Source organism: Copadichromis virginalis, linkage group LG22 (assembly GCF_057382275.1).
Source record: "Copadichromis virginalis isolate Kocher_CV1m ecotype Utaka linkage group LG22, C_Virginalis_male_GT1.1, whole genome shotgun sequence".
NCBI lineage: Eukaryota > Metazoa > Chordata > Actinopteri > Cichliformes > Cichlidae > Copadichromis > Copadichromis virginalis.
This window is the reverse complement of record NC_140638.1, coordinates 12,105,181-12,128,404: the sequence shown is the minus strand read 5'-3', so window position 1 is coordinate 12,128,404 and position 23,224 is coordinate 12,105,181. Positions and strand designations below refer to the sequence as shown.

General features: G+C 39.4%; 3 protein-coding genes across 3 annotated transcripts; 2 read left to right on the top strand and 1 right to left on the bottom strand.

Moving 5' to 3' along the window:
- Positions 1-146: 146 nt before the first annotated feature.
- Positions 147-15,110, bottom strand: zdhhc3b (zDHHC palmitoyltransferase 3b). The gene is made up of 7 exons (XM_085446276.1): positions 14,720-15,110; positions 8,897-9,228; positions 7,209-7,333; positions 6,294-6,390; positions 5,249-5,330; positions 4,777-4,907; positions 147-3,265 (listed from the first exon to the last, which is right to left on the bottom strand). The coding sequence occupies exons 2-7, from the start codon at positions 9,197-9,199 to the stop codon at positions 3,107-3,109; spliced, it is 897 nt and encodes a 298-aa protein (XP_085302402.1). The 5' UTR covers positions 9,200-9,228; positions 14,720-15,110; the 3' UTR covers positions 147-3,106.
- Positions 15,111-15,819: 709 nt separating this feature from the next.
- Positions 15,820-19,506, top strand: exosc7 (exosome component 7). The gene is made up of 8 exons (XM_085445633.1): positions 15,820-15,950; positions 16,102-16,203; positions 16,577-16,671; positions 17,681-17,846; positions 18,411-18,481; positions 18,576-18,699; positions 18,780-18,935; positions 19,328-19,506. The coding sequence occupies exons 1-8, from the start codon at positions 15,894-15,896 to the stop codon at positions 19,430-19,432; spliced, it is 876 nt and encodes a 291-aa protein (XP_085301759.1). The 5' UTR covers positions 15,820-15,893; the 3' UTR covers positions 19,433-19,506.
- A 58-nt stretch (positions 19,507-19,564) lies between these two features.
- Positions 19,565-23,218, top strand: LOC146682820 (tetranectin-like). Its single transcript, XM_085445634.1, has 3 exons — positions 19,565-21,019; positions 21,130-21,228; positions 22,159-23,218. The coding sequence occupies exons 1-3, from the start codon at positions 20,869-20,871 to the stop codon at positions 22,563-22,565; spliced, it is 657 nt and encodes a 218-aa protein (XP_085301760.1). The 5' UTR covers positions 19,565-20,868; the 3' UTR covers positions 22,566-23,218.
- Positions 23,219-23,224: the final 6 nt, after the last annotated feature.

Below are 23,224 nucleotides of genomic sequence, written 5' to 3'. Positions count from 1 at the left end.
ATTTTGAAAATGTTTTTTAGCCTTAGATAGAAGCTTCTATAATGAAGAATCAGCTGTTAAATAATGATTGTGGCATCAATATCATCGATCACTAACATCTTTGCATCAAAAATGTCTACAAGCTTACACAAACCGTAAATAAAATATCCATAGTCATACATTTTATTTCATATCCTTTGAAACAAATACAATGATCAGAAAAACAAAATAAAAACCACGTGGCCCACAGTAAATAAGACAAATAAGTTTGCATACCGACCACAGAACATTTTTGAGAGGAAGAAGAAAAAAAAAAAGCTGGTGTGCTGTATGTGTAAACCTGTTCCGTGTCCACATAATGGTTACGACATTTAAAAACCTAAGAAAATCTAATTTCTGACAACTGTTTTAATGGCTACATCCTTGCCTCCCCTCCTTTAGCCTTCAATTTGGCAACACATATATTTATAATATCTTTTCATCATCCTCTAAATCATGTTTTTTGTTTTAACTCGAGTAAGGCTTTTAATAACACGTTCTGGCAAAGGCATTTAAGTGTTAAATGCTTTGAAGATGCCCATTTCTTATCTGCATCAGATTCTCATCCTCAAAAGTAAAATCTGAAGTTTCCTGTGTTCCATTAAAATCCACAGTTGTGACAGTTACACACTTCCAGCACGAGTGAACATTTTCTCTGAGCTCCCGCCTCCAAAAAACATAATTACAATGAAAATCTGTGACAAACCAGACCACAAGCGAATTCCATCAACTGAGAGCAAGTAAAATACACTTCGTGTCAACACACACAGAGCAACGTGTATTGCTTGATTCCCTGACTTTCTGTCTCAGCTGGTGATTGTTACAAAGCAAATGAAACTAAAGTTCAAAAGGATGCTGGTTTAACTTCAGTTTTATATTCGACCAGGAAGTCACTGTAAGTATCTTACACTTTTACCTACCTAGTATCAGACTTGAAAGTTATAACCCTTAAGCTTTTCAGGAAATTGAACTCTTTTGGTTTTTACACTTTTAGCATTTTTGGACAACATTTTGACATCCAGTTTATTTACGTTCTCTAACTGCTTTTCTACATAGCCACCTTATTAGGTAGTCTAATGTAATTAAACACAGCTCTGCCATAAAATTCTACACAGCTATTCAATTATAATCCAATCAGTCACAACATTAAAATCACTGAGAGACCAAGTAATTAGCATTGCTCATTTTATTAACGTGAGATGATCTGCTGGGCACCCGGGAAGATTGGCATTCACATGGCTGTTACTTTCCCATGTACCACCCACTTAAATGTTACAGCAAAACAGCCTCCACAAACATGCCAACGTGCCCGAGCCCTCTGTAAAAACCATTCAGGAACAGCTTGATGAACACAACAAAGAGCCCAAAGCATTGACCTGGAGTCCAAGCTCCCCAGATCAGAAGTGGATCAAGCATCCAATCATGTGACTGGAACAAGCCCAATCCATGGAGGCCACACCCTGAAACCCAACAGGACCCAAATGCTGTCCTGCCAGACGCCACAAGATCCACCTTAAAGGTCATGTATTAATTCCTCAATGGGTCAGAGCATTTTTGGCAACACGAGGAGGACCTTCACAATATTAGAAGGTGATCTGAATGTTTAGTTTAAACTTTTGGCATTCATTACTTGTTCAAAGAAAGGGGGGGGAAAAGTATTTAAAAACATAAATTTCCCAATATTCCTCCTTTAAATCTCATCTCTGTAAGACACATATTGATGATTTCTATGAAGGTCATCAAAAAACAAAAGGCTTGAAAGGTTAAGGTAATATTTACGGCAGAGCTGCAGATTTTTTGTTAGTCTTAGATTACGCAATTAATCATGCACAATTTAAACTGCCAGCATAAGCAAGTGGAAGTGCTTAATTCCGTCAGTGCTAGCATCTGTACCAGCTGTTTAAGCTGCATCTAATGCAACATTTCTTACATGCTCTGCTGGCCAAACACAAAGGAAGTTTTATTGTGAAGCTAACGCAAAGTGATTGTCAGAGTTTAATCTTCAAATTGCCTTTGGCTTAGCATTTTATGATCTAACCTTCACGACCCGATCAGACTTTTTCTAGATGTTGTGACGCTGGATTGGTTTTAAATTAAAAAAAAAAAAAAAAAAAAATCATAAGAAGATAGGCGCTGCAAGACTCGGGTTACTTGTGGAAAATGAAAAGAAACCTTGTTTTACCTGGATGCTCTGTGGGCACATACAAACACTGCTCAGTGAGCGTTTAGTGCAATATAAACTGACCAAGTAGCACAGAAATCTTAAGGGTTATAACTTTAACCAGCCACCGTGAGGTTATTGCTGTTCTCCATTTTCAGAGTCCTCTTGAAAAACACTTAAAACTTTTCCAAAATGTGATTTCTTGCCAGAAAGGTTAGGCGTTACATTTGTCTTTTGATTGCAGTAATGCAAGAAAAAGAAAAATGAAATGGACAAACCTACTTTTCTCTGGCATCAAAAAGAGGAAACAAGTAGCATTAACAAGTGTGAGCCTGAACTGTCACATTAAGGCAAATAAATAGAAATAGCTTTACAAAAAGCAGATTCCACTGCTCGCTAATGCTCTGTTCTAAGCCAAATCATCCGCAGCATTCAGCAAAAAGACTACCGCGACTACATTAATAAAGCAAATGAAGGAAAAAGGATCATTTTTTACAGGAAGACAAAACCAGGTGTTCATTGTGGCAACCATGCTGCGCTTCTTTGAGTAGAAACATTCAGGACTTGAGTTCACATTGTGTAGTCTTAGAAGTAGGAGATGATTGAAGATACTGCAGGCATATTCACTCCAGCGAATGCAAAACTTAGTCTCTTGTTGTGTTTTGCCAGAGTCTCATTAGATGCTTCTTGTCAAGATGCTGCTGCATAGCTTAAGAGTGCTGTATTGTGCAGCTACACCTCGTTAATCTCAGTCAGCACCAAAACAGGGAAAGGGCAAAATTTAAAAAGGAAAAACACATTTTACAGCAAAACACCCTGAAATATCAATAGTTCCTAGAAGAAAGAAAATTTAGAAGTGGTTAAGAGAAGTTTGTGCTCCAGGCAAGAGTGATCAGTCTATGTCCACAGACACTTAGAATCCAGCTTTCACACTATATACTGATACACATCTGCCTTTCCATGGTCAGGTGTTGCAAAGGGGCTCAGCCAGGCTATAGAGAATGGGTGGCCAAACACCACCTTCATGTTCATCCATTTAGACTTTTTGGCCCATCTCCTCTCCTCCTTCTTCAGCTGCTCGATACCCTGCAAAAAAGGTAAAGCAACGCAGTGCGAGTTAAATTCAGCCCTGATACAAAACATCAAAACATGCAGCTGCTGAATGAGGGATTAAAAATGAATCACAATTTGTATTCTTTTGTTTTCCTTTCACAGGTCTTAGGTGACTCACTCTCAGTGGTTCCTGACGATTAAGAAAGCTCCCAGGATAAACCAACACAGTCAACAAATGGAGGCCATATAACACTACAATTGACAGTTCTTTGTAGTGATAAGTCTGAGTCAGAGCTGTGGGTGTCTTGAGCAGAAAATGCATTACTCTGAACCCACCTGGAGGACGAACAGGTTTAGTTTATTTTGGTTCAAGGTTCTTTATTTGTCAAATGCATAGTTATAGGAAGAGGGGGTAGAGGAAGAACATTATATACATAATATATACATTGGGAAATCTTATGGAGGCTCGACCCCAAACTGCAAACTAAAACACCCGAGTCTGGTGCTGGTCTTCATACTGTTAAGAAACATTTTTTCTTTAAAGGACCAGACATGCTTTTCCTTATTTTCTGTACTCTTAAGAGTGACGGATATCAAACATGGCCAGAGTTTCAAATAATGAGGTCAGTTTACGCTCAGAGTTGAGACTGCTCTAAATCTCTGGTTTTAGTAATTTCTTTAAACTCTCATATCATGTCAGTGAGAGCAGATCTCCTCGTACAGTCCCTCAAGCACACAGGTCTGACTTTAAATTTTCTGTTTGCAAGGAGCAACCAATCACAAGAAAGTTAGCTTAAAGGGAAAAAAACTAAAAAAAACAACTGTTTCACAGAGGATGAACTGAGGGGCTAAACTAAGGTCCAGTATATGACAAAATAAACTTTGTATCATGAATTTATGGGGGTTTTTAAGACTAGTGTACAGTATTTTTCTAATTTCTAATATTACATTTTACAGATTGAGAAAATACTTCCTTTTTTAAGAGTATGGACAATAAAACCTTTTCTCTCTTCTTGAGAGTAAATGTACTGATCATAAGTAGCTTTAGAGAGCACAATCAATAAATATAATCTCATGCAATAAACGGTTGCTGTTTTTCTTCTAAAACATTACAATTGATAAAAAATATTCATGTTTCCTTAATAACAAAGATGTGGTCAATGAGGTCGCCTACACTTACATCAGTTGCGACTGATGTAATGATTACTTCCACTTAACTTTGTGAAGACCAACAACAAAATGTTTCTGGTTGAGTCAAACTTTAAAAAGAGTCTAACTGCAGTTTTATACAGAGAAATGTTCTCTGTGAGGTGAAGTAGAAACTGCAGAAACAAGGGTCAGAGCCAGGCCAGCACTTTCTCCACATCAAGCTGAAAAGGATCTAGTATCTTTCTTTTTAAAGGCTCTTCAGCAAGGTGGGAAGTTTCTGACATGAGAACTTAACCTCATGTCAGACTGCTGACACGGCAGTAGCTGAAATTCAGTTTTCAAGAGGTGTGCAGAGGAGAGGTAAGGTGGTGAAATTCCCTGCTGGATTTACTCACCGTTTCATCAGTGCAGATGGAGTGGACCTGAGTCCCAAACATGACTGCAGTGAAGATCAGAAAGAGGAGACCTTCAAAGCAGAGGAGGATGAGGAGGATGACAGTTGCTGGTGGAGAGAAGTTGCTGCACTCTGGAAAGAAAGGGAGTTTTTTTTTTATGTTAAACCAAGTAAATAACCTAAAATTTGGAAACCAGAAAGGATATTAAACAGACTTAAAGACTTAAGCGTCAAGGTTCCCTGTTCCCTCACTTAGCCCAATCAGAGGCTTGCCCCTCACATTTTGCATAAAAATAGAGAAGTCATAGCTTGTCAGTGCAGAGAATGTGTCAAGTTTGCTTAGACAATAAATCAACTATGAAAAGAGTTCCACATTAGTCTTCTAATGCATAACATTTTACATCTTAGTCACAAGCTTTACTGATTGGATTGGTTCCTATACTAAACTACTATATTACAGGACACACACTTACTCGCCCAGTCTTCTTCAATGCAGAAAACGAAATGGAAGGCCGCCATGAATAACGCATGGAAAGATATTAGTGCAATGTACATCTGAAAACAAACACAAATGTAATGTCAGTCATCTCATTTTTATAATCTTCATATTCATTTATGGTCTTAATTTGGAAAGCCAAAATAAAATGCATTTAGGCGTACAGGCAAATTGGGGGAAGAAGAAGAAGAAAAAAAATCAAACTATGTTCAAAAAAAAAAAAAAAAAAACCTGCCACAAATTCGTCTAAACAAAATTACGCAGTCAGTGTGAACAGCTGGATTAAGAAAAAGGGAGTCTGGATTTTCCGATGTCTAAAGGTCTTTAACTCAAATAACCACAAATGGACACCGATTGGTTACAACCAAGTTGTGCAGAAGAGCATTTCTGAATGCACAACATGGGTTACAGCAGTTGAAGACCACACCGGGTGCCACTTTTATTAAAAACAGGAAACTAAGATTACAATTTACATGTCTTCATCAAAATTGGACAGACAGATTGGAAAGACTTTGCTTAGTCTTGGTCTCAATTTCTGCTGTCATATATGGATGGTAGGCTTAGAGCAGAGTTAACAATGTGACCATGTCACAAAGCTCATATCACCTCAAACTGGTTTCTTGAACATGACAATGAGTTACAGTGTGCTCAAATGGCCTTCAGTGCCATTTCCCACTCCAATAGATTACCTTTGGGGTGTGGTGGAGCAAGAGATACACATCACTGATGTGAAGCCAACAAATCTGCAGTAACAATGTGATGCTATCATGTCAATATAGACCAAAATTTCTATCCAATGTTTCCTATGTTTGCTGAATATGTGCAATGAAAAATTAGGCCAGTTCTGATGGCAAAACTGGGTCCAAGCCAGTGTACCTACTAAAGTAGCCGGTGGGTGCACCCTATATATTATGACATTCGACCCAAGAGCAAGTATAAGTGTGAGCATGATAATGAAAGAGGGAGTTATTATGAATATTTCCAAGTGGATTCTAATATTCGTTTTGCTGTTAAAGACTCACTGTGAAGAGGACAAAGTATTTCTGGTTGCTTTCTCCGACACAGTTATTCACCCAGGGGCAGTGATGGTCCATCTTCTTGATGCAGCGTTTACACACACTGTGGAGACAAAATAAATTAATCATAGGCACACCTGAGGGAGTCATGCAATGCACAAATGTGGGTGTTGGTATGTCACAACAACTGTCACTAAAAGACACACACACAAACACCTTAAGGAGCATAATTCAGTCAACTGTGAGAAAATGAACAGGCTGCTCTCAGTCATAGCAGCTGCAGACTGGGGGTTATTTATCTGTCAAAACTGCAGCAGGCTGACAACTCAAGTAAAAGCCAGAAACTCATAATTTATCATAAGACAAAGCAGAGAGTCACACTCGAGCTGCCTGGGCGCTTTGTTTTATGGGGAAATCGCTTTTTAAAAAGCTGCCATTCTGTGTGTAAGATACTGTTTGTTTGGGTTGTTAGAGATAACTGTGTCACTGCACTGTATCATCTGAAGCACCCTCAAGAATGACTCATAATATTCAGCTTGAAAAGAATCAAACTGACTGCCATTTTTGCTTCTGAGACGGGCTGACTCACTGGCTTCACAATTCAATTAATCGGAGGTGTTTTTGCACTTTTCATGCCTTGAGATCCCAGAGAAACCACTGAGCAACCACAGAGGGAAGTCCTTATTATTATCAACTTGCAGAGTCTGCAGGGAAATGCGACACAGCTGAAAGACGCAGGAGAGCCAGTCTAGGCACAAACACAGAGGAGGAGTGGCGTTCCCAGCCGGAGAGTCGCATCAGGACTTTCCTCTGTGAGGTGCAGACTTCAGCAGATTCCTGTTTGTTTTGTTCCCAAAATGTGCAGTCTGCAATGAGAAGTGTACCCTTTCTTATACTACACAGATTCATACAGTGCTGTACCTGCAGTGGTGAGCTCTGTCTGGCTTGATGCTGCAGCACTTGGGGCATTTGTACACCACCTGTCCTGGTTTGAGCTGCAAACTTTCAATGAACTCTTTGGTTGCGTTTCCTTTAGGCACAGCACCCTGAGGAGGAGTGGGATGAAAAGAGAAGTCAGCTCTGCTCTGTCACTCTACATGTGGTACATGATTTCTTTCGGGGGTACATGATTTCCTTTGACGGCAAGATGGCTTTTATTTTATAAAGTGCATTTAAAAAGTGCTTCTCCAGCCAAACGCACACTCTCTTTTATGTGACCGCACTTATAGCTAGATTGGGAAACCCTGGGCTGACTTATCGAGTTGGTAATCACCTTCATGTGACCCGCTTAGCCTGTCTGCGGATTTTAGGGGAAGTGAAACCAGATAAGGAATAGATATTGTGGCTATGTTGAACTTTCTTTGTATTACAAATGCTGGAGTTGACTCAAGAGGCTTCCAAGCCCAGGATAGACAAAACATGACAAACACAAAAGCATTTTTAAAAAACCAAAAAACAAACAAAGCACATAGAGAAAACAAATCCAAATCTATGTAACAATTAGAAGTAAATTAAGAGTATGCTAGAAAAAAGGTTTGCAGAAATAGTAAAGCTAGACTGAAAGGGATAAACAAAAAAAGCTGCTGAATCCATAAAGAAGAGTACAAATAAAAAATTACTAAAACACAGTAACGGAAGATTAAAAATGAGATTAGACTTAAAACAAAGCCCACCCCAGACTAAAGTGCATGCAAGCCCTCACGGGTGGGGCCTTAAACTCATTTTAAAGTGTCAAATTTTTCAGTAGGGCTTTATGGGTTATGTGAGACTATCCAAGAGCCTAATAAGGGAAACAAAGAAGAGTTTCCTCAGAGTCAAAAACTAGGAGAGAACCCAAGATAATTTATTTTGCACCTGATATCCAAGAAAGTCAATGGACTGTGATACAACTAAGCCAGATGGGCAACAAAAAAAAAAAGGAGAGAAAAAAAAAGGTAATGTTTGTGGGATGTTATAAGAAAAATGTATCTAATGACATTTTAGACATGAATGACGTGAATGACATTTTTATTATATCTGATATGACTACAGTTTAAATTCTGTTGAATAATTAAGGGGCTCACAACCTAAGGATCAGGGATCCACTGAGGGGATGATTAATGTGGTGGAAAATAAGAATTAAATTGGTTCTATAACAGAAATCTGATCAATTTTTTATTTTATTTTTTACTTCTATTTCTGCTGCAAGTTACAGGTAGTTTAGATTTTTTTTTTTTTTTTTTAAATAAAAGCATGTGAGTCATACCATAGGCTCCAGCTATACATTAAAGGATACAAAACCACAAAGTTTGGAGAGCGCTGCATTTCATAAGCATATATTATAAACTCCTAGCTGCCAGTGTACCTAATAAAATGTAGATATAATTTGCAAAGTACGTGTCAGAGAAGTGTGGAGGAATTTGTGGAAGTTTAAAGTAAAAGAGCACAGAAATAAAAGTTTAGTACCCCATGCAACTGTTGCAAGTCAAATATTTACTATAAGCACACCAACAGGAACACATTCTTAAATTATTGTAGTAATAAATCGAGAGAGGATAAATAGTGCTAGTCAGACAGTCAGTATCGCATCCTACAAGCAAATAAAGTGGACCAATAAAGCTCTGACTGACCGGGTCTGTGCACATCGCCTTGGCATGGGAAGCAAGGGCGAGGAAGGCGAGGCCGTTGAACAGCACCCCGTTGAAGAGGCTATAGGCCACGTTCTTGGCAGGCAGCAGCATGACGAACACCACCACAAACTCGGCGTAGAAGACCAGGAGCCAGGTGATGATGCCACACACGATGCCGCAGCTGTCGCGGATGAACCACATGGTGTCGGAGCCGGTGCGCGGTGGAGGAGGGGTGCAGTGCTCGCGCTTCAGGTAGCCAGCTTGGCGCTCAATGTCCCTGGTGCGGTGCGCCGGGCTCTTCATCCTAAAGCGCCTGTGGCTCCAACCACATACTGCGAGGAGTGACGAGACAGATGGTGAGGAAGAGGGGGGGACAGAGCGGTGGGAAGAAAATGAAAGAAGAGGAGGAATTAGGGACTTATGCGAGGGATGGTACACAGTTGCCATACAGTTATTTTCACTTCCATCACCTTCAATATGGATTATTCTCTCTGTCACACACAGAAATTCAAATTATCTCAGGAGAGAAGCTGAACAAAACAACGTTTGATTTATTTTTTGGATTCATTTTCTATCAAACAACTATTTTTTTCTGCTCTGACTGTATTACTTTGATACTTCGCTGTAACAGTGGTGTCCCACAGCAATTAAGAGTCAGTGTAAACAGACTAATAACAGAATCTGCATGGTCCTCGAGGAATATAAATAAAGGCAGGAGCCATTAAGGCACAGTGAATCAGCAAATAATGTTGGAGTAAACGCTCAAGAGGACGCATTAACTGGAGGAGGAACAAACACTAACCGCTCTGATCCCACAACGCCAAGAAAATCCATGCATCCTCTCACAGCAAAGTTTCAGCATTTGGCCTTAAAGGTAACACAAAACAATGCTTCACCACAAAACAGACTACACTGCTGTCCTGCTCTGCTTGGGGCTTAAGCGTGTGTGTATCCAGATCCGTCTGGAGACGAGGCTCATAAATAAGTCATCAAGCAGGTTTGTGTGTGTGTGTAGACAAAAATCTGATGTGACTTGAAAGGGGCCAAACTGTCAAAAATAACTAGATCTCAGTATTACATGAAGGCTAAAATAAAACAGCTGATTCCTGTAGGATACAGGAACCTTGATGCCCTTCTCCTCACTGAAACTTAAGATTAAAATTAGAGCAATCAAACTGCTTGGGTGTAACTAAGGATTCGATCTATCCATTAGACTTAACTGAATGATAGTCTAATCTCACTTTTATGTCCACATTAATTAAGGCTTGTCCAATGATCCTGACAGTTACACAGGCTTCCCAGAGGACAGAAATTTAATCAGAATAAAAACATACAGCACATCTGGGACAAAATCTCAGATTCCATCACTGTCCAGAAGGAAAGCAAAATTAAATCAAAACCAAAATGGATTTATGATTTTTAACCTTTTAATAGGATCAGTTTTTACTACATTTTGGTGCCAAAGTTTCTTCTCCTATGCTCGTTGTTTCACCATGTCTATGTGTGAGGGAGGGTCCAGACAGAGCAGATCACCGTTTTCCCCAGTGTGACTGTAGCATTAGTTCTGTTTACATACCAAAAATGACCTAGTTCAGTTTAGGAAAGAAAACTATTTGATTAGGTTTAGAAAAAGATCACATCTGGGTTAAAGTACACAAGTCGGACGTTTCAAAAGGATGCTCAGTTGTCTAGGTTGGCATGGCGACACATGCTACTCAGGACGCTCAAAAACAGAGGCAGCACAAATGTGAAACATACTGGTTTCAAAGTTGATCCCGCTTACTCAGGACTGGCCAAAGTCTTGCTGACTGCAACATAACAAAGTAAAGTGGACAGTTTGTCTCCGTGCATGTGAGAAGAAAAAGAAAAACACTTACCAAAAAAAAAAAAAAAAAAAAACCCCACACAAAATCATTTTCATGACCATTTCGCAATGAGCCCAGGCTAGAATTTAACATCACTCAAGTTGACAACAAGTCATTACATTACTGCAAGTGAAATAAAAGCTTCCTGGAAGGATCAATCCGTCTAAAGCCAAAGTTGGACAGATGTCAAGCGGCATAGATGGCATGGTGACAAACAAAACTCTGTACCCAACATTCACCACCATGTCAAGCTGTGGATCACAATAAAGGAAAGAATCCCAGCACATCTACATTTCCCAAGAATGTCACACAGCATCTATCAGCAGTGACATTTTTAAGCAGCACCAAGTATTTAAAACAGTTTTGTGCGCTCATTTGGGCTATTCTAATTTTTACTCTTTATTTGAATAAATAATTTTTTGAGCGATTCTTTTCAACGTGGTCATCAGATAATACTAATCTGTCACCGTAAACTACCAGTCAAAAGAAGTCAATTTTTGTTCCAGCTGTTACTGAAAATTTATTCAATTTGATTTATATAGTGTCAAATCACAACTTTAAATTTTAAGGTAAAGACCCCACAATAATACAGAGAAAACCCCAACAATCAGACAACCCCCTTGTAAGACAGTGGAAGGGAAAACTCCTTTTTAGCAGCAAGAAACCAGTAACAGGAAGAACCAGGTTCAGGGAGGGGTGTCCATCTGCTGCAACTGGCTGGGGGTGAAATGACGAATACAGGACAAAAGACACAAAGTGTACACTGAAACTGGTAAATAATACAACTTTGTTCCGAAAAATAAATGAATTAATAAAATGAAATCACAGAATCTAAAAAGACTCATTCAGTAGCCAAATACACTTGTTGTATTTTTTCTATAATGCTACAAAAATTATGTTTAGCAGATTTATTCCCAGGGCTCTTGAGGTCAGCAAGAATTGACACAAATATGCCGTTCACGACAAACTGGCCCGATGTTCACTTAAAACCTACCATTCAGGTATTTCCTAATGTTCTGGGTCTTTAGCTTGCTCCAGAAACAACTCCAGACCAACCACTTGCTTTTTTCTCATGATTTATATTCAATATTCAACTTCCTATATTACAGTATGTTGTAACTGTGGCTGCAAAGGTGTAGCAACACAGTTTGTTCCAAAGTGACACACACAAAAAAAGCTGAAGCATTTTTGGGAACTGTTTGCTTTAAAGTTCAAGTTTCAGATTACTTCCCCCGCTGCAAATAAGCTGTAAGTTCACCTACTTCACTCTGGTTAGCTGAACGATTGTTTTTAAGTGTTCTATTGGAGTACTAAATGAATTTTGAGTACACATGCTAGTGTCCCTGTAATAACCACGTGTTGTTTACTCGTGTGACTCACTTGACGCGTATTTGGCTCGACGGGTGGAGGAAGTCCACCTGTCGAGTTTCAAGTAAAACTTGCTTCAGGATGCAGGAAGCTTACACATGGCCGGTGTGTCACTGAAAACGACTCCCTTCATTAGAAACAACAGCTAGAAACAGCAATGAAACCAGTGTTGAGTGAAAATGGAGATGATGAAAAAAGACAGAAACTCAAGACAATGAAATAGGCAAGAAAGCCCTGGAGTGAAACTAACTACTGATGCTGAGTTCATTAACAATTAAGCAAATAGTTCCTCCTGCAGAATGAGTCTATAGATTTCTGTCAGTGAATAGCTGCTTGTATAGAGAGGAAAACCAACATGAATGGAACAGAAACACTTTACACAACAAAATCTTGTCTAAGACGATCCGGAAGATACAGTAGATACAGTATGTGAAAATGTTTAACACGGTAAAGGTAAGTTCATTTAAAATGCATGCAGCACACTAAAACACTCCACGATTCACAGGCATTTTTGATACCCTGCTGTAAAATAAATTACACCACCGAGTGAAGGAGGCAGCTGAGCGGGCAGGCGGCACGAGGACCTCCTGCTGCGATAAACAGCCAGTTAACATGCTGATGTTGTTCCACTTTACTGATAGTCTCATCGGGCCACTTAAAAAACTGAAAATGGTTGTTTCACTCAAGACTAATGTGATGCTTCAGGGATTATTATTGCAAAAACAAACATGACCTGAATATGACACCGATACACATTGTTTTATTTATCATCACATAGATACTGCTGTCCCTGTATTGAAGCAGAGTGGCAGAAGAGACACATTAGACACGACAAACTGCTCACGGAGTAGCTGTTGATGGTCTTTAAACTGACAGAGCGAACTCTCTACTGGCTAAAGCAGGTCCAGGGTCCAGTCTGGCCCACTAGATGGCTTTACAAAGAGTGAAAATTGCACAGAAGCCATTAATTTGTCCAGTTTTTTCAGTAAAAAATGGATTGTTAATCATTTTACTGATGTCATGTTTATTGTACAGGTGTGAAACGAATGGCGAGTTGAAAGTATTTCGAGATCTAGACATGGTTTAAACATAAAGACGTAGAACACTACACCCGTTTTTCTCAAGTTCACCTCAGGTTGTTTATTTGTTTCACGTGTGAATTTTTAACATGAAATGACCCCCTGTGTTGTAGGCTTATTTTTAAGGGAGTGGGGTAAAAGGGTGCCTTTCAATTTAGCTTATCATTTCAGATTTTTTGAAATATTGAATTCAGCTAAGGTGAACGCTTTAAAATGGACTTCTTTACACTAAAGAAACACTTTATTACACTTAAGAATTTTATTTTAATTACATTTGTAAACTGAATATGTGGCATGTTCACATCTACATTCATTAACACACACTGTTTGTGTTTAATAAAACATCTCTCCTTTGCACTGTAGTCCTATACTAACACTCAGGTGTTTGTGGCCACAGATCAGGATGCACTCTGTATTCTTTCAACTTTCTATCACAGCCCTCATTACGCTTGAGCACCTATCACTTGTTGTCCTGTTTTTGGACCACTTTTGGTAGGTAAAAGTCTCAAAACCTGCCCTCTTTGGATCTGGTGTGACCCAACTGCTTCAGAGCAAGAGGCTCCTGGGTTCAAGACTTCCTGGATGCTCTCTGTGTGGAGTTAACCTGCTCTTTCTGTTGTTGTGTATTTTTATTTAGCTGCTCTCATTTATACCTAATGTATGTTTAATTGGTGACTCTAAATACATCAAAGGCGAGGATGTGAGCTACGAAAAGAGTTAAAGGTGGAACAGAATAAGACCCTGGGTGAATGCGAGTTGTCAGTAGGAGTATAAAATCTCAAACATTTAAGTCAATCCTCCTTCCAATAAATCATCAAGAACAGATTGTTCACCAATATATCTGACTCCACGACAAAGTGCAACTCTGAGGAGATGATCACCTTTTTTCATTTCAGTCACCTGTCTTTGGTTTCACTCTTATATTATATCATTAATTTCTTATCTAACTGTGTTTTTTTGTATCTTATTGAGCTATCTTGTTTTATCATATGACATTGATTTTATTAAGCCATTCATAATGAGATAAGCTATTTTAATAATGGTTGCATTTAATGTTATGGCAACTGCAAGACAGCAGTTTCATTACTTGTTTATCCACAACAAGATTCACTGACTGGTCCTTCCAGCTCGTCTTTGGCCGATTTGATTTCGAGGATAAAAAACAGACATCTGCTAAAATATGTTGAATAACCTGAGAGGCACTAAGGAGGAAAAAAAATAAGCGTGTGTTCTGGGCTCATGTATACGGCTGAAGTGCTTTTGAGCACGGTTTGCTGTATTTCAGGTAAACTAACCACCACAAAGATATGATGAGTATCGTATATGGTAACATATATGATGTATAGGACATAACTACTCATCTTTTGGAAAGTGCAGTAATAAACCAAACCAGGAAGTTAACTGGTAGCTGAAACAGAGCGGGATGACTGGTTTTCCAGTAGTTGATAAATGGAAACACTTAAAATCTACAAAACCATTTTCCAGAGTGAAACTGGGTTTTCACAGCCTACCTCGCACTCTCTTGCCTTTCTCGACGGACGCTTCTTGAACTCTTTGTGTAGTTTAGAGGCTTGTAGAGTTCAGACACCCCAAACTATCCACACACGCCTGTCTGCCCCTCCGCTGCGTCCGTTAGCTCAATCCCAGCTAACCTCACCGATCTTCGGACAGTTGCCCTCCACGGCCCCAGCGACTCGGCTCCCGCTCTCGTTGCTGTCTCGTTTTCAAAGAAGTGTTAATTATCCTCACTAACAGTCAGCTAAACGTGACCTGACACAAGGTGCTGTCGAACTGCCGCTCCTCCCGTCAGATCCAGAAAGCTCTGCGGGCAGCGGGACAACAAAATGCAGATCCAACCAGGAAGTCAGACACCCTCTCCTGTCTGTAATGGGCCGCTTAACCCTGAGCGTTGACTTCTAGGTGGTACTTTCACCCGGGCTGAGATCAAAACCTTGCAAAATCCTACCACCCCCCTTACGATGGTGAGGGCTGCTGAAGGTTAAAGTGAGTAAGTCTGTAAGGAAAATAGATAAATGAATGAATGAATAAATAAATAAATAAATAAATAAATAAATAAATAAGGGATTGTACTAGGGGAGAAAAATTTCCAAAAAAAGTTACAAGGAAAAAATGAGAGGAAAAAAAGTGGCAAATAACCCCCAAAAATTACAATATTTTAAGCAACAAACAAAAACAAAAAAATGTCAGTCTATGACACAAAAAGTAAATTTACACGCAAAAATGGGCAGCTGTTGAGAAAACACTCATCTATTTATTAAAAAAATACCAAATTTCTTTAATAAAATAGGAAATAGAAACTTAATAATATAAAACAACAAATTTACAAGTAAAATACATAGGGTACAAAATTCACAGATTTCGTGGAAAAAAATCACAAGAAAAAAATTACCAAAAATACGTGGCATAAGTTAAAGCACGTGCAGAAAAATTGTTGTAAAGGGTTGTTCAAACTTTAAGTTGCTTTTCGTGTCAACATCAGTGGAATATCTTTGTTTTTAGGAGGTCACTGTCTTGTGTTTGTTGGGTGGGGCGTTTACCTGTAAAGATTATTAGAAAACTCAAACAACCAGCATGCCCTTCGGATTTTTCCCCCATTGTCGTCTTCTGATGACGCAGGGGTAAAGCGACAGACATACACACACATGCTGAAAGTGTTTCTGAAAAATGGCAACAGTGCAAGTTAGTGAGGCTGAAAAAGTGTACATACTACACGGCATACGAGTAAGTTGTTAACAAACATGTTAAAAAAAATACAGCACCAGACTTTTGTTTATTCTGTTAAAATCATTTTAAATGTATTTATGAGCTTTAGCGATAGGAAGCTAGCTGCATTAGCACTGTCTCTGTTGACATGTTTCTTCCTGGTCTTCAGGATGACTTAAGGGTGGATGGACGAGGCTGCGAGGACTACAGACACATGGAAATAGAGACCGATGTGGTTTCCAACACAGACGGATCCGCCAAAGTCACGCTGGTAATTAAATCAGGCAGCATGTGTGAACAGCTGAAAGACTGAAATTTAATGATCATTAAACGATTTACGCAAAAACGAATTCTTAAAATCACATCTAAATTTGACTTGGAGCCAGTGTAAGGAAGCCACAATGGCTGATATGTGATCTCACTTGTCACTTAAGAGGCTTCCCACAGGGTTTTAGTCCAGCTACAGTCAGCAAAGCAAAACCTGAATGACTTGGCAGATGAATGAAAACTGTTAGTAGTAAAGCTGAGATGAAGTGAAGGCATGAGTACGCTTTTCAGAAGTCAGAGTGCTGTTGAAGCTCATTTCCAGGTTCCACTGTCAGACCAACCTTTTTATATCACCCCATGGTTTGTCTCTCTTTCAGGGGCACACAGCGGTTCTTGTGGGTGTTAAGGCAGAGATTGGAAAACCAAGGCCAACGGTGCCAGCCGAGGGCTATTTGGAGTTCTTTGTTGATTGGTATGTATGCTGCTAAATGATATTTCTGTTTATGAGGGGTATAACAATTCTGAAACTGTGGCCAAAATAGGGATACAAACATCCACAATATGATTTCACTATTCCACTTGAAGCTGGTAATTCCACGTTAAAGCACATGTGTCTGGTGAGAGCTGTAATCAAGTGTGTGTTTGAGCCCAGAGGTGCCACTATGGATTTAACAGAGGGGGGAAAAGGTCCCACGGCATTTTCTACAATCTTCACAGTGATTATCGAAATTTGCTTTCTGTGTTAATCACAGAATTATTTTATTTTTATTTTTACGTATTATTGACGGGCACAAACTGTATAGTGTAGCAGCAGAGTTGGTGCTAAAACATGTACTGATTTTGATTACTTCTGATTTGATTAATTATTATTATTACAGTTATTATTCTCATTATTCTCATTATTTGCTGTAAGATTTATTAGGCAGCGTGAGAATAGGTAAAAGTGCAACAGCTGCTGTTATATAAAAAGAACTAGAAATACCCCAGAATAAAAACAAAAAAAAAAAACCCCAGAATAATTAAGTGTATTTTTTCTCTATTCATGAATGTGGTTTAAAAAAAACAACTGTTTTTTTGTTTTGTTTTTTGTTTTGTGGGGAGTTGAAAGGTAAGCCAGGCTGTGGCTCGGAAGAGTTGTTACACCCCGTTGGTTTAAACGTGGGTACGCGTCATTTTTTACAGTGTTTAGGTGAAAAATCTTGAATTCAAATCAAAATTTTTGCATCAGCAATTAAAGATTTTAAAGACATTGAAAGTAAAAAAAATCACTTGAAGTTAAGTGAGTGTTTTAATGGATGTGCTGCCACCAGGAGGTAGTGTTGCATTATCTGTTCCCTGGATTTCCACCATAGTCCACTAAAGAAAGTATTATCATATGACCATACATAACGTGTTTGTGTGAAGAGAGGTAGCAAGATTAGCAAGCTTTACTCTGGGATAAGCTCCTGCTGTACGACATAGCTGGGTTGTTTCTTCTTCAGTTCGGCCAATGCGACCCCCGAGTTTGAGGGCAGAGGGGGTGAGGAGCTGGGCACGAAGCTGAGTAACACCCTCTACAAAGTCTTCAACAACAAACGCAGCATCGATCTGAAGAGCCTCTGCATATGTGCTGGAGAACACTGCTGGGTGCTCTATGTGGATGTGCTGGTGAGTCGTAGTGTCCAACGCTGCCTTTTGCTTCCTAAAATTTTTTTTCTTTTTTAATATTTATTTTTTCTAGTGTGCAAAAATAAAGAAAACGTGCACTGTACACTGCAGCTCCCTTTCTCCATGACTGCAGTTTTTTTTGCCCTCCATTTGAGCGTCATTGAATTTTGACTAGTGATCCAGCCAAAATCCTCTCCTCTGCTGCTCCACAGTTGTTTTCTGCAATAATAAATTTATTGTTTTTAGACAGAACAAGTTATTTTTGGACAATAATTTGACTGAGAACTTACTACACCAGTCATTTTCACAATTTTCTGACATATTTTAGCACAAAAAACTAATAAATAATTACAATTATTCCATCACAACCCTACATGTGATTCTTATGGGCTGTGCTTCTGCTTTTATCCTCAAAATGACAAGGCTGTTTTCCTGCATTTACGTTTTTCTTCCTGTTTGTATAGTAAGAGTTGTTAGCAGTGTAGAGGTGTTAAGATTTGCTTGAACATTTCCAAATAAATCCAAACAACTTGGGTCAAATCTCATGTTTTTATGCTTCCACAGCTCCTGCAGTGTGATGGAAACTTGTACGATGCCATATCAGTAGCTATCAAGGCGGCTCTCTTCAACACAAAGTGAGTCTCCGTTTGAGATTTTTTGGCATCTTACAGTTTATTTAATATTGCACAAATGAAATCTTACTAAAAGTCTTGATTACTCCACCGACAGAATTCCCAAAGTTCACATATCATCCGATGAAGAAGGAGGAAAAGAAATTGAGCTGTCTGACGACCCCTACGACTGTATGAGACTCAACGTAGAAAACGTTCCCTGTATAGTGACTTTGTGCAAGGTGAGCTCACTTGCTGATGCTCAGAGGTGATGACTGTCACCACACCATAGTGCTACATGCGGCTCACTGTGTTTCTGCAGGTGGGACACAGACATGTGGTGGATGCAACACTGCAGGAGAAGGCCTGCTCTGTGGCAAGCCTCATAATCTCCGTCACGCACAAGGGCACCATCACCTGTATGAGGAAGGTGGGCGGAGGCAGTCTGGACCCAGAGAGCATCTTTGAAATGACAGAGGTGAGCCCAGCTTCGCTCCTCAGCCATCTGGCCTCCTCTCAGCACAGCTGAAGAATTAACAAATTATGCTTTTAACCTTATTTACATTTTAAAGCAGCAACATTTGACCTTCAGTTAAAAGGAATCCTTTATATTCTCACGTGGAGTTGGAGCTGCAGGTTGAACTTGAACCTGGGCTGCTGCATTTCAACCATAAGTCAATGGGCACCTGCTCACCCACCTAACTAAAGGAGTTCACTACTTTTATAGACAGAATTTCTAGGCAGAGCCAAGTGTCATCTTTGCTTACACTGCTGCCCCGTGCCCAAACCTGGATAAGTGGCAGAAAAATAGGTGGATTGTTTATTTCCTTTCTTTCTTTCTTTCTTTCTTTCTTTGCTTGTTTTCTGCAGGCGGGCAAAAGAGTTGGGAAAGCCCTCCACGCTCCTCTCATGAAGCTGCTGGAACAGGAAGAGAGTCTCGGAAAAAAGAGACAGAAAGTTGGTTTTTTGGGCTAAAAATCCGCTCCTGTTTCCAAGTTTGTGTTTACATGTATACATAATTTTCTAATAAAGTGTTTATTTGTACTCTGCTTATATTTGTTTTTTCAGATACGTTTTTGTTGTTGTTTTGTTTGCACACAGATTGATAGAGGAATTGTTTTATGTGGCATCTGAATCACAACAGATGAAGCTTTGTAGAAGATATGTCTGGTTGAAAGCTGAAGCTAGTGAAGGATTATTATTATTATTATTATTATTATTATTATTATTTCACATTTATACCATACGTGCATATAGTAGGAGGCTCAGGGGAAGCACTTGCGGCCACCAGTATTCTTTTGCCCAAAACCAAATATATTCAAGTTGCTGTCAATAAAGACTGAATTTTTGGCATTTTGCTTAAAATAATTAATTGATTATCAAAATATTTTCTATGGGCTAATTGTTTGTCTGTTTTAGTTCTAGTCTGATTTCAAGCTGTTACAAAGTCAGGAAGAAGATGAAGTGCAGATTATTTAAAATACTTATTATGATGCAAATGGTTGGAAAAATGGCCTAATATGAACCTTGAACAATACTTAGTGTTTGTGTTCATTTATCTTTAAAGTTTGCTCCGCATCAGTGAATGGGTTGTTGTTTTTTAACTCCCCACAAATGCAAAACTTTCCATTCTTGAAATCTGCACTGCCCTCTCTCAGCAGACCTGCACTGGAACTGTCCAGTCTTTCTGCATCCTTTTGTGTTTGCCACGTGTCAGCTGAGGAATAAGTGTAGTGGAATCTTACAGAAGGACCAGATGTGACTCTGGATGATTTCCACTTTGTCCTCAGACAGGGTGAGGGTGTGTGCACAGGCAGGCAACAGACTGATCCAAAACAAGCTCTTGCTTTGGATCCGTCTGACATTTGGGCAAAGTTTGAGCCATTGCCTAAATCTTTCAGTGCGAAGTCTGAAACTAAAAAAAAGAAAATATCCTGCATCTCATCTACTAAAGGATCATAATGCACCTTCACTGCTGTCAAAAACATCTGCAGTAATAAAACTTACAGGTCAAATTTTAGCCATATGCTGTGGATGAAACTATAATAATTTGAGCCAGTAAAACTACAGCTGAGTTATGCAGGGTCTTATGCAACAGAAGAGTCGCTCTTTGTTTGTCTTTTTTATACACCTTCATGAAAGCTGCAGAGGGCTTATGTAATAGCTGCTTCACACTGTCTGGCCTCAGTCTGCAGGTCTACACCTGCTTTCCAGGCCTGGCTCTGGTTAGCCCTCAACCTCCACGTGAAGAGTCTGGAGCCAAAAGAAACGCACACACGCCATCCTTAAAGGCTTCTGAGGTTGGACTGTTATTCCTACAAACAGCACTTTCAGACTACATAATTTTTCCATCTTCTGGGGGATGAGAGGGAGTGTGTGAGAGGGACAAATAGAAAGAGAGAGGGAGGGAGATGGATAAATTGCAAGCGTCCACGTTGATTCAGCCTCATTCGACAGGTCTAACCATGGAGTTCAAAGGAGTGTGTTTGCTCCTAGGAGTGCTGCTGCTCGTAAGCTCCTCGCTTCAGCAGATTCCAACAAAGAAGAAGCCCATGAAAAAAGGTAGAGAGTCTTAAGAGTCTCCTCTTACTTAAAACACTCTAAAGCTGTTTGATCACTGAGTTTGCACAATTAACCTTTTCTAAAAAAATTTCTTGTATGTCTGGAATCAGATACAACAAAGGATGCTGCTATTGTGCAATTACAGAAACAGATCGATGACATCGTCCAGGAGCTCAACCTACTGAAGGAGCAGCAGGCTCTGCAAAGAGGTAAACCTGGTGTTTAAAACAGTTCATAGTTAAAACAGTCATCAAGAGAAGGCACTACCTGCACCGTCATGTGATAAAACCCTTAAGTGTACGAGTGTATGCAAGTTAACAGTGTATAACAGTCCTTGCTTACCTTGCTTTGGGGCCAGTTGTTAAATCTACCTTAAGACATTTGATATTTTATTTAAAAAATATGCATGCACTATAAACTAGCTGTCACATATTATTAATAAGACACAAAATATCAGAATTCTTGTTTTTAATCATTGTTTGATTTTTTTAGTGTGCATGCATCTTATATGTTTTCAGTCAAGTCAGAGTAAGAATTTCCAGTACACACTTTCACTCACTCTACCCATTTAGATTATTCAACACAATTTCTCACAGTTATTCATGCAACATCAACTTATTTTATCCATTTTAGCCCGTTTATCTATATAACACTTGTTGACGTGTCCTCCTTCATAAACTGTGCTTGGGCTGATCCTAGTCACTGGTGATTGAAGGTGAATATGCCTTTAATATCACACCAGCAGAGTGGAGACAGATGCACTTCTTAGTCTCACTTCTGTCTGATATGGATTACAGTTGAGAGAACAAAATATGTATTTAAGTTGGATCCAATATCCTGAAGCATGCTTCAGTTAAACATAAGTGCAGATTAGATACATGTGGAGTCTTTAAAATGCCATATTTTAATCTGGAAAACACGTTTGCCCCACTGTTCTGAACAGAAAATCATATTGTTTCTGGAAAACAAACACATACATTCTTTTTTTAAAGTTGTGTTCGCCATGATAACAAAGCTAAATTTTTCCTGCATATCATTATCAAAAAAAGTCCTCACAAAAACAAGAAACATTAAAAAAAAAAAAAAGCATTTTACTGTTCTTATTTAACCATCAGTTCCTTTTTTTCTCCCCTCTGCAGTCTGTTTAAAAGGCAAAAAGATCAATGGCAAGTGTTTCTTGAGTGACCCTGTGAGGAAACGTTATCACACCGCCAGCGAAGACTGCAACGCCCTGGGCGGTGTCCTTGGCACACCTACATCCAAGGATGAGAACGATGAGCTCAGAGACTACGTCCGCCAAAGCATCGGCCCAGATGAGCAGGCGTGGCTGGGCATCAACGATATGGTAACTGAGGGCACCTGGATCGACCAGACCAGCAGCAGCATCACCTACAAAAACTGGGACACGTCCAACTTTAGGTCCCCCCAGCCAGACGGGAGCATGTCCCAGAACTGCGCTGTGCTCTCTGCAGCCTCCCAGGGGAAGTGGTTTGACGAGAACTGCCGCGACGAGAAGCCATCCGTGTGCCAGTTCAACATCGTTTGACCACATTTATCTCACCAGTGACTCTGCGTTTGCTTGGTTATAGCTGCTTTGTGTGTGTGTGTTTACTCTCACTGCAATGCTGCTTTTTTTTGCTATCCTAAAAGGGGTTCAAGCCAGTGGTTCCCAACTGGCTTTGCATCAGAACCAAAGTCTGATGTAGAAGTCACCATCAGTTGCATAAGAAGATGTTATTTTAGACAAATGTGATGCTGCTGGTATGTAATTTTGCAGCGTTCCTGGTGTTTGGAATAAAAACAAGAAGAAGACCACAGTCCAGTTTGGAGTAAGCGAGAGATTGTGTGGCTGTACAAAGAAATGGCAAAGAAAACTGCATATCATTTTAGAAAAACATAAGTTGAAATAACAATGTTCATGTGATTAAAAATAGTGTTTGGATGCTGGCACCATCCACAAATTAAAAACTGCGTGTAACTCTCTGTTGTCCTCACACCGATCAACAGCAGTTCTGTGACTCACTGGCTGAGAACCACTGTTTTAAACTTCTTTTTAAATAGGACTTTAAAAAGCCATAATTATGACTGATATAACTTTTTTATTTTTATAATAACTCAGTCTTCACTCGTTCCAGTTTGCTAGTCTTGTAGCCTGCGACCTGTAAAATTACCATCAATAAACTACAATGTCTATCCCTGTTTTGC

Bases quoted from the DNA above. Each gene is read 5' to 3' on its own strand.
- zdhhc3b (XM_085446276.1), bottom strand. From the start codon at position 9,199: ATGAAGAGCCCGGCGCACCGCACCAGGGACATTGAGCGCCAAGCTGGC. The intron at 7,334-8,896 runs GTCAGTCAGAGC...ACTCCTCCTCAG, and splicing joins AGGCGATGTGCACAGACCCG to GGTGCTGTGCCTAAAGGAAA. The intron at 4,908-5,248 runs GTAAGTGTGTGT...CTTTCTTTCCAG, and splicing joins CATTGAAGAAGACTGGGCGA to AGTGCAGCAACTTCTCTCCA.
- exosc7 (XM_085445633.1), top strand. From the start codon at position 15,894: ATGGCAACAGTGCAAGTTAGTGAGGCTGAAAAAGTGTACATACTACAC. The intron at 16,204-16,576 runs GTAATTAAATCA...TCTCTCTTTCAG, and splicing joins GATCCGCCAAAGTCACGCTG to GGGCACACAGCGGTTCTTGT. The intron at 18,700-18,779 runs GTGAGCTCACTT...GTGTTTCTGCAG, and splicing joins GTATAGTGACTTTGTGCAAG to GTGGGACACAGACATGTGGT.
- LOC146682820 (XM_085445634.1), top strand. From the start codon at position 20,869: ATGGATAAATTGCAAGCGTCCACGTTGATTCAGCCTCATTCGACAGGT. The intron at 21,020-21,129 runs GTAGAGAGTCTT...GTCTGGAATCAG, and splicing joins GAAGAAGCCCATGAAAAAAG to ATACAACAAAGGATGCTGCT. The intron at 21,229-22,158 runs GTAAACCTGGTG...TCCCCTCTGCAG, and splicing joins GCAGCAGGCTCTGCAAAGAG to TCTGTTTAAAAGGCAAAAAG.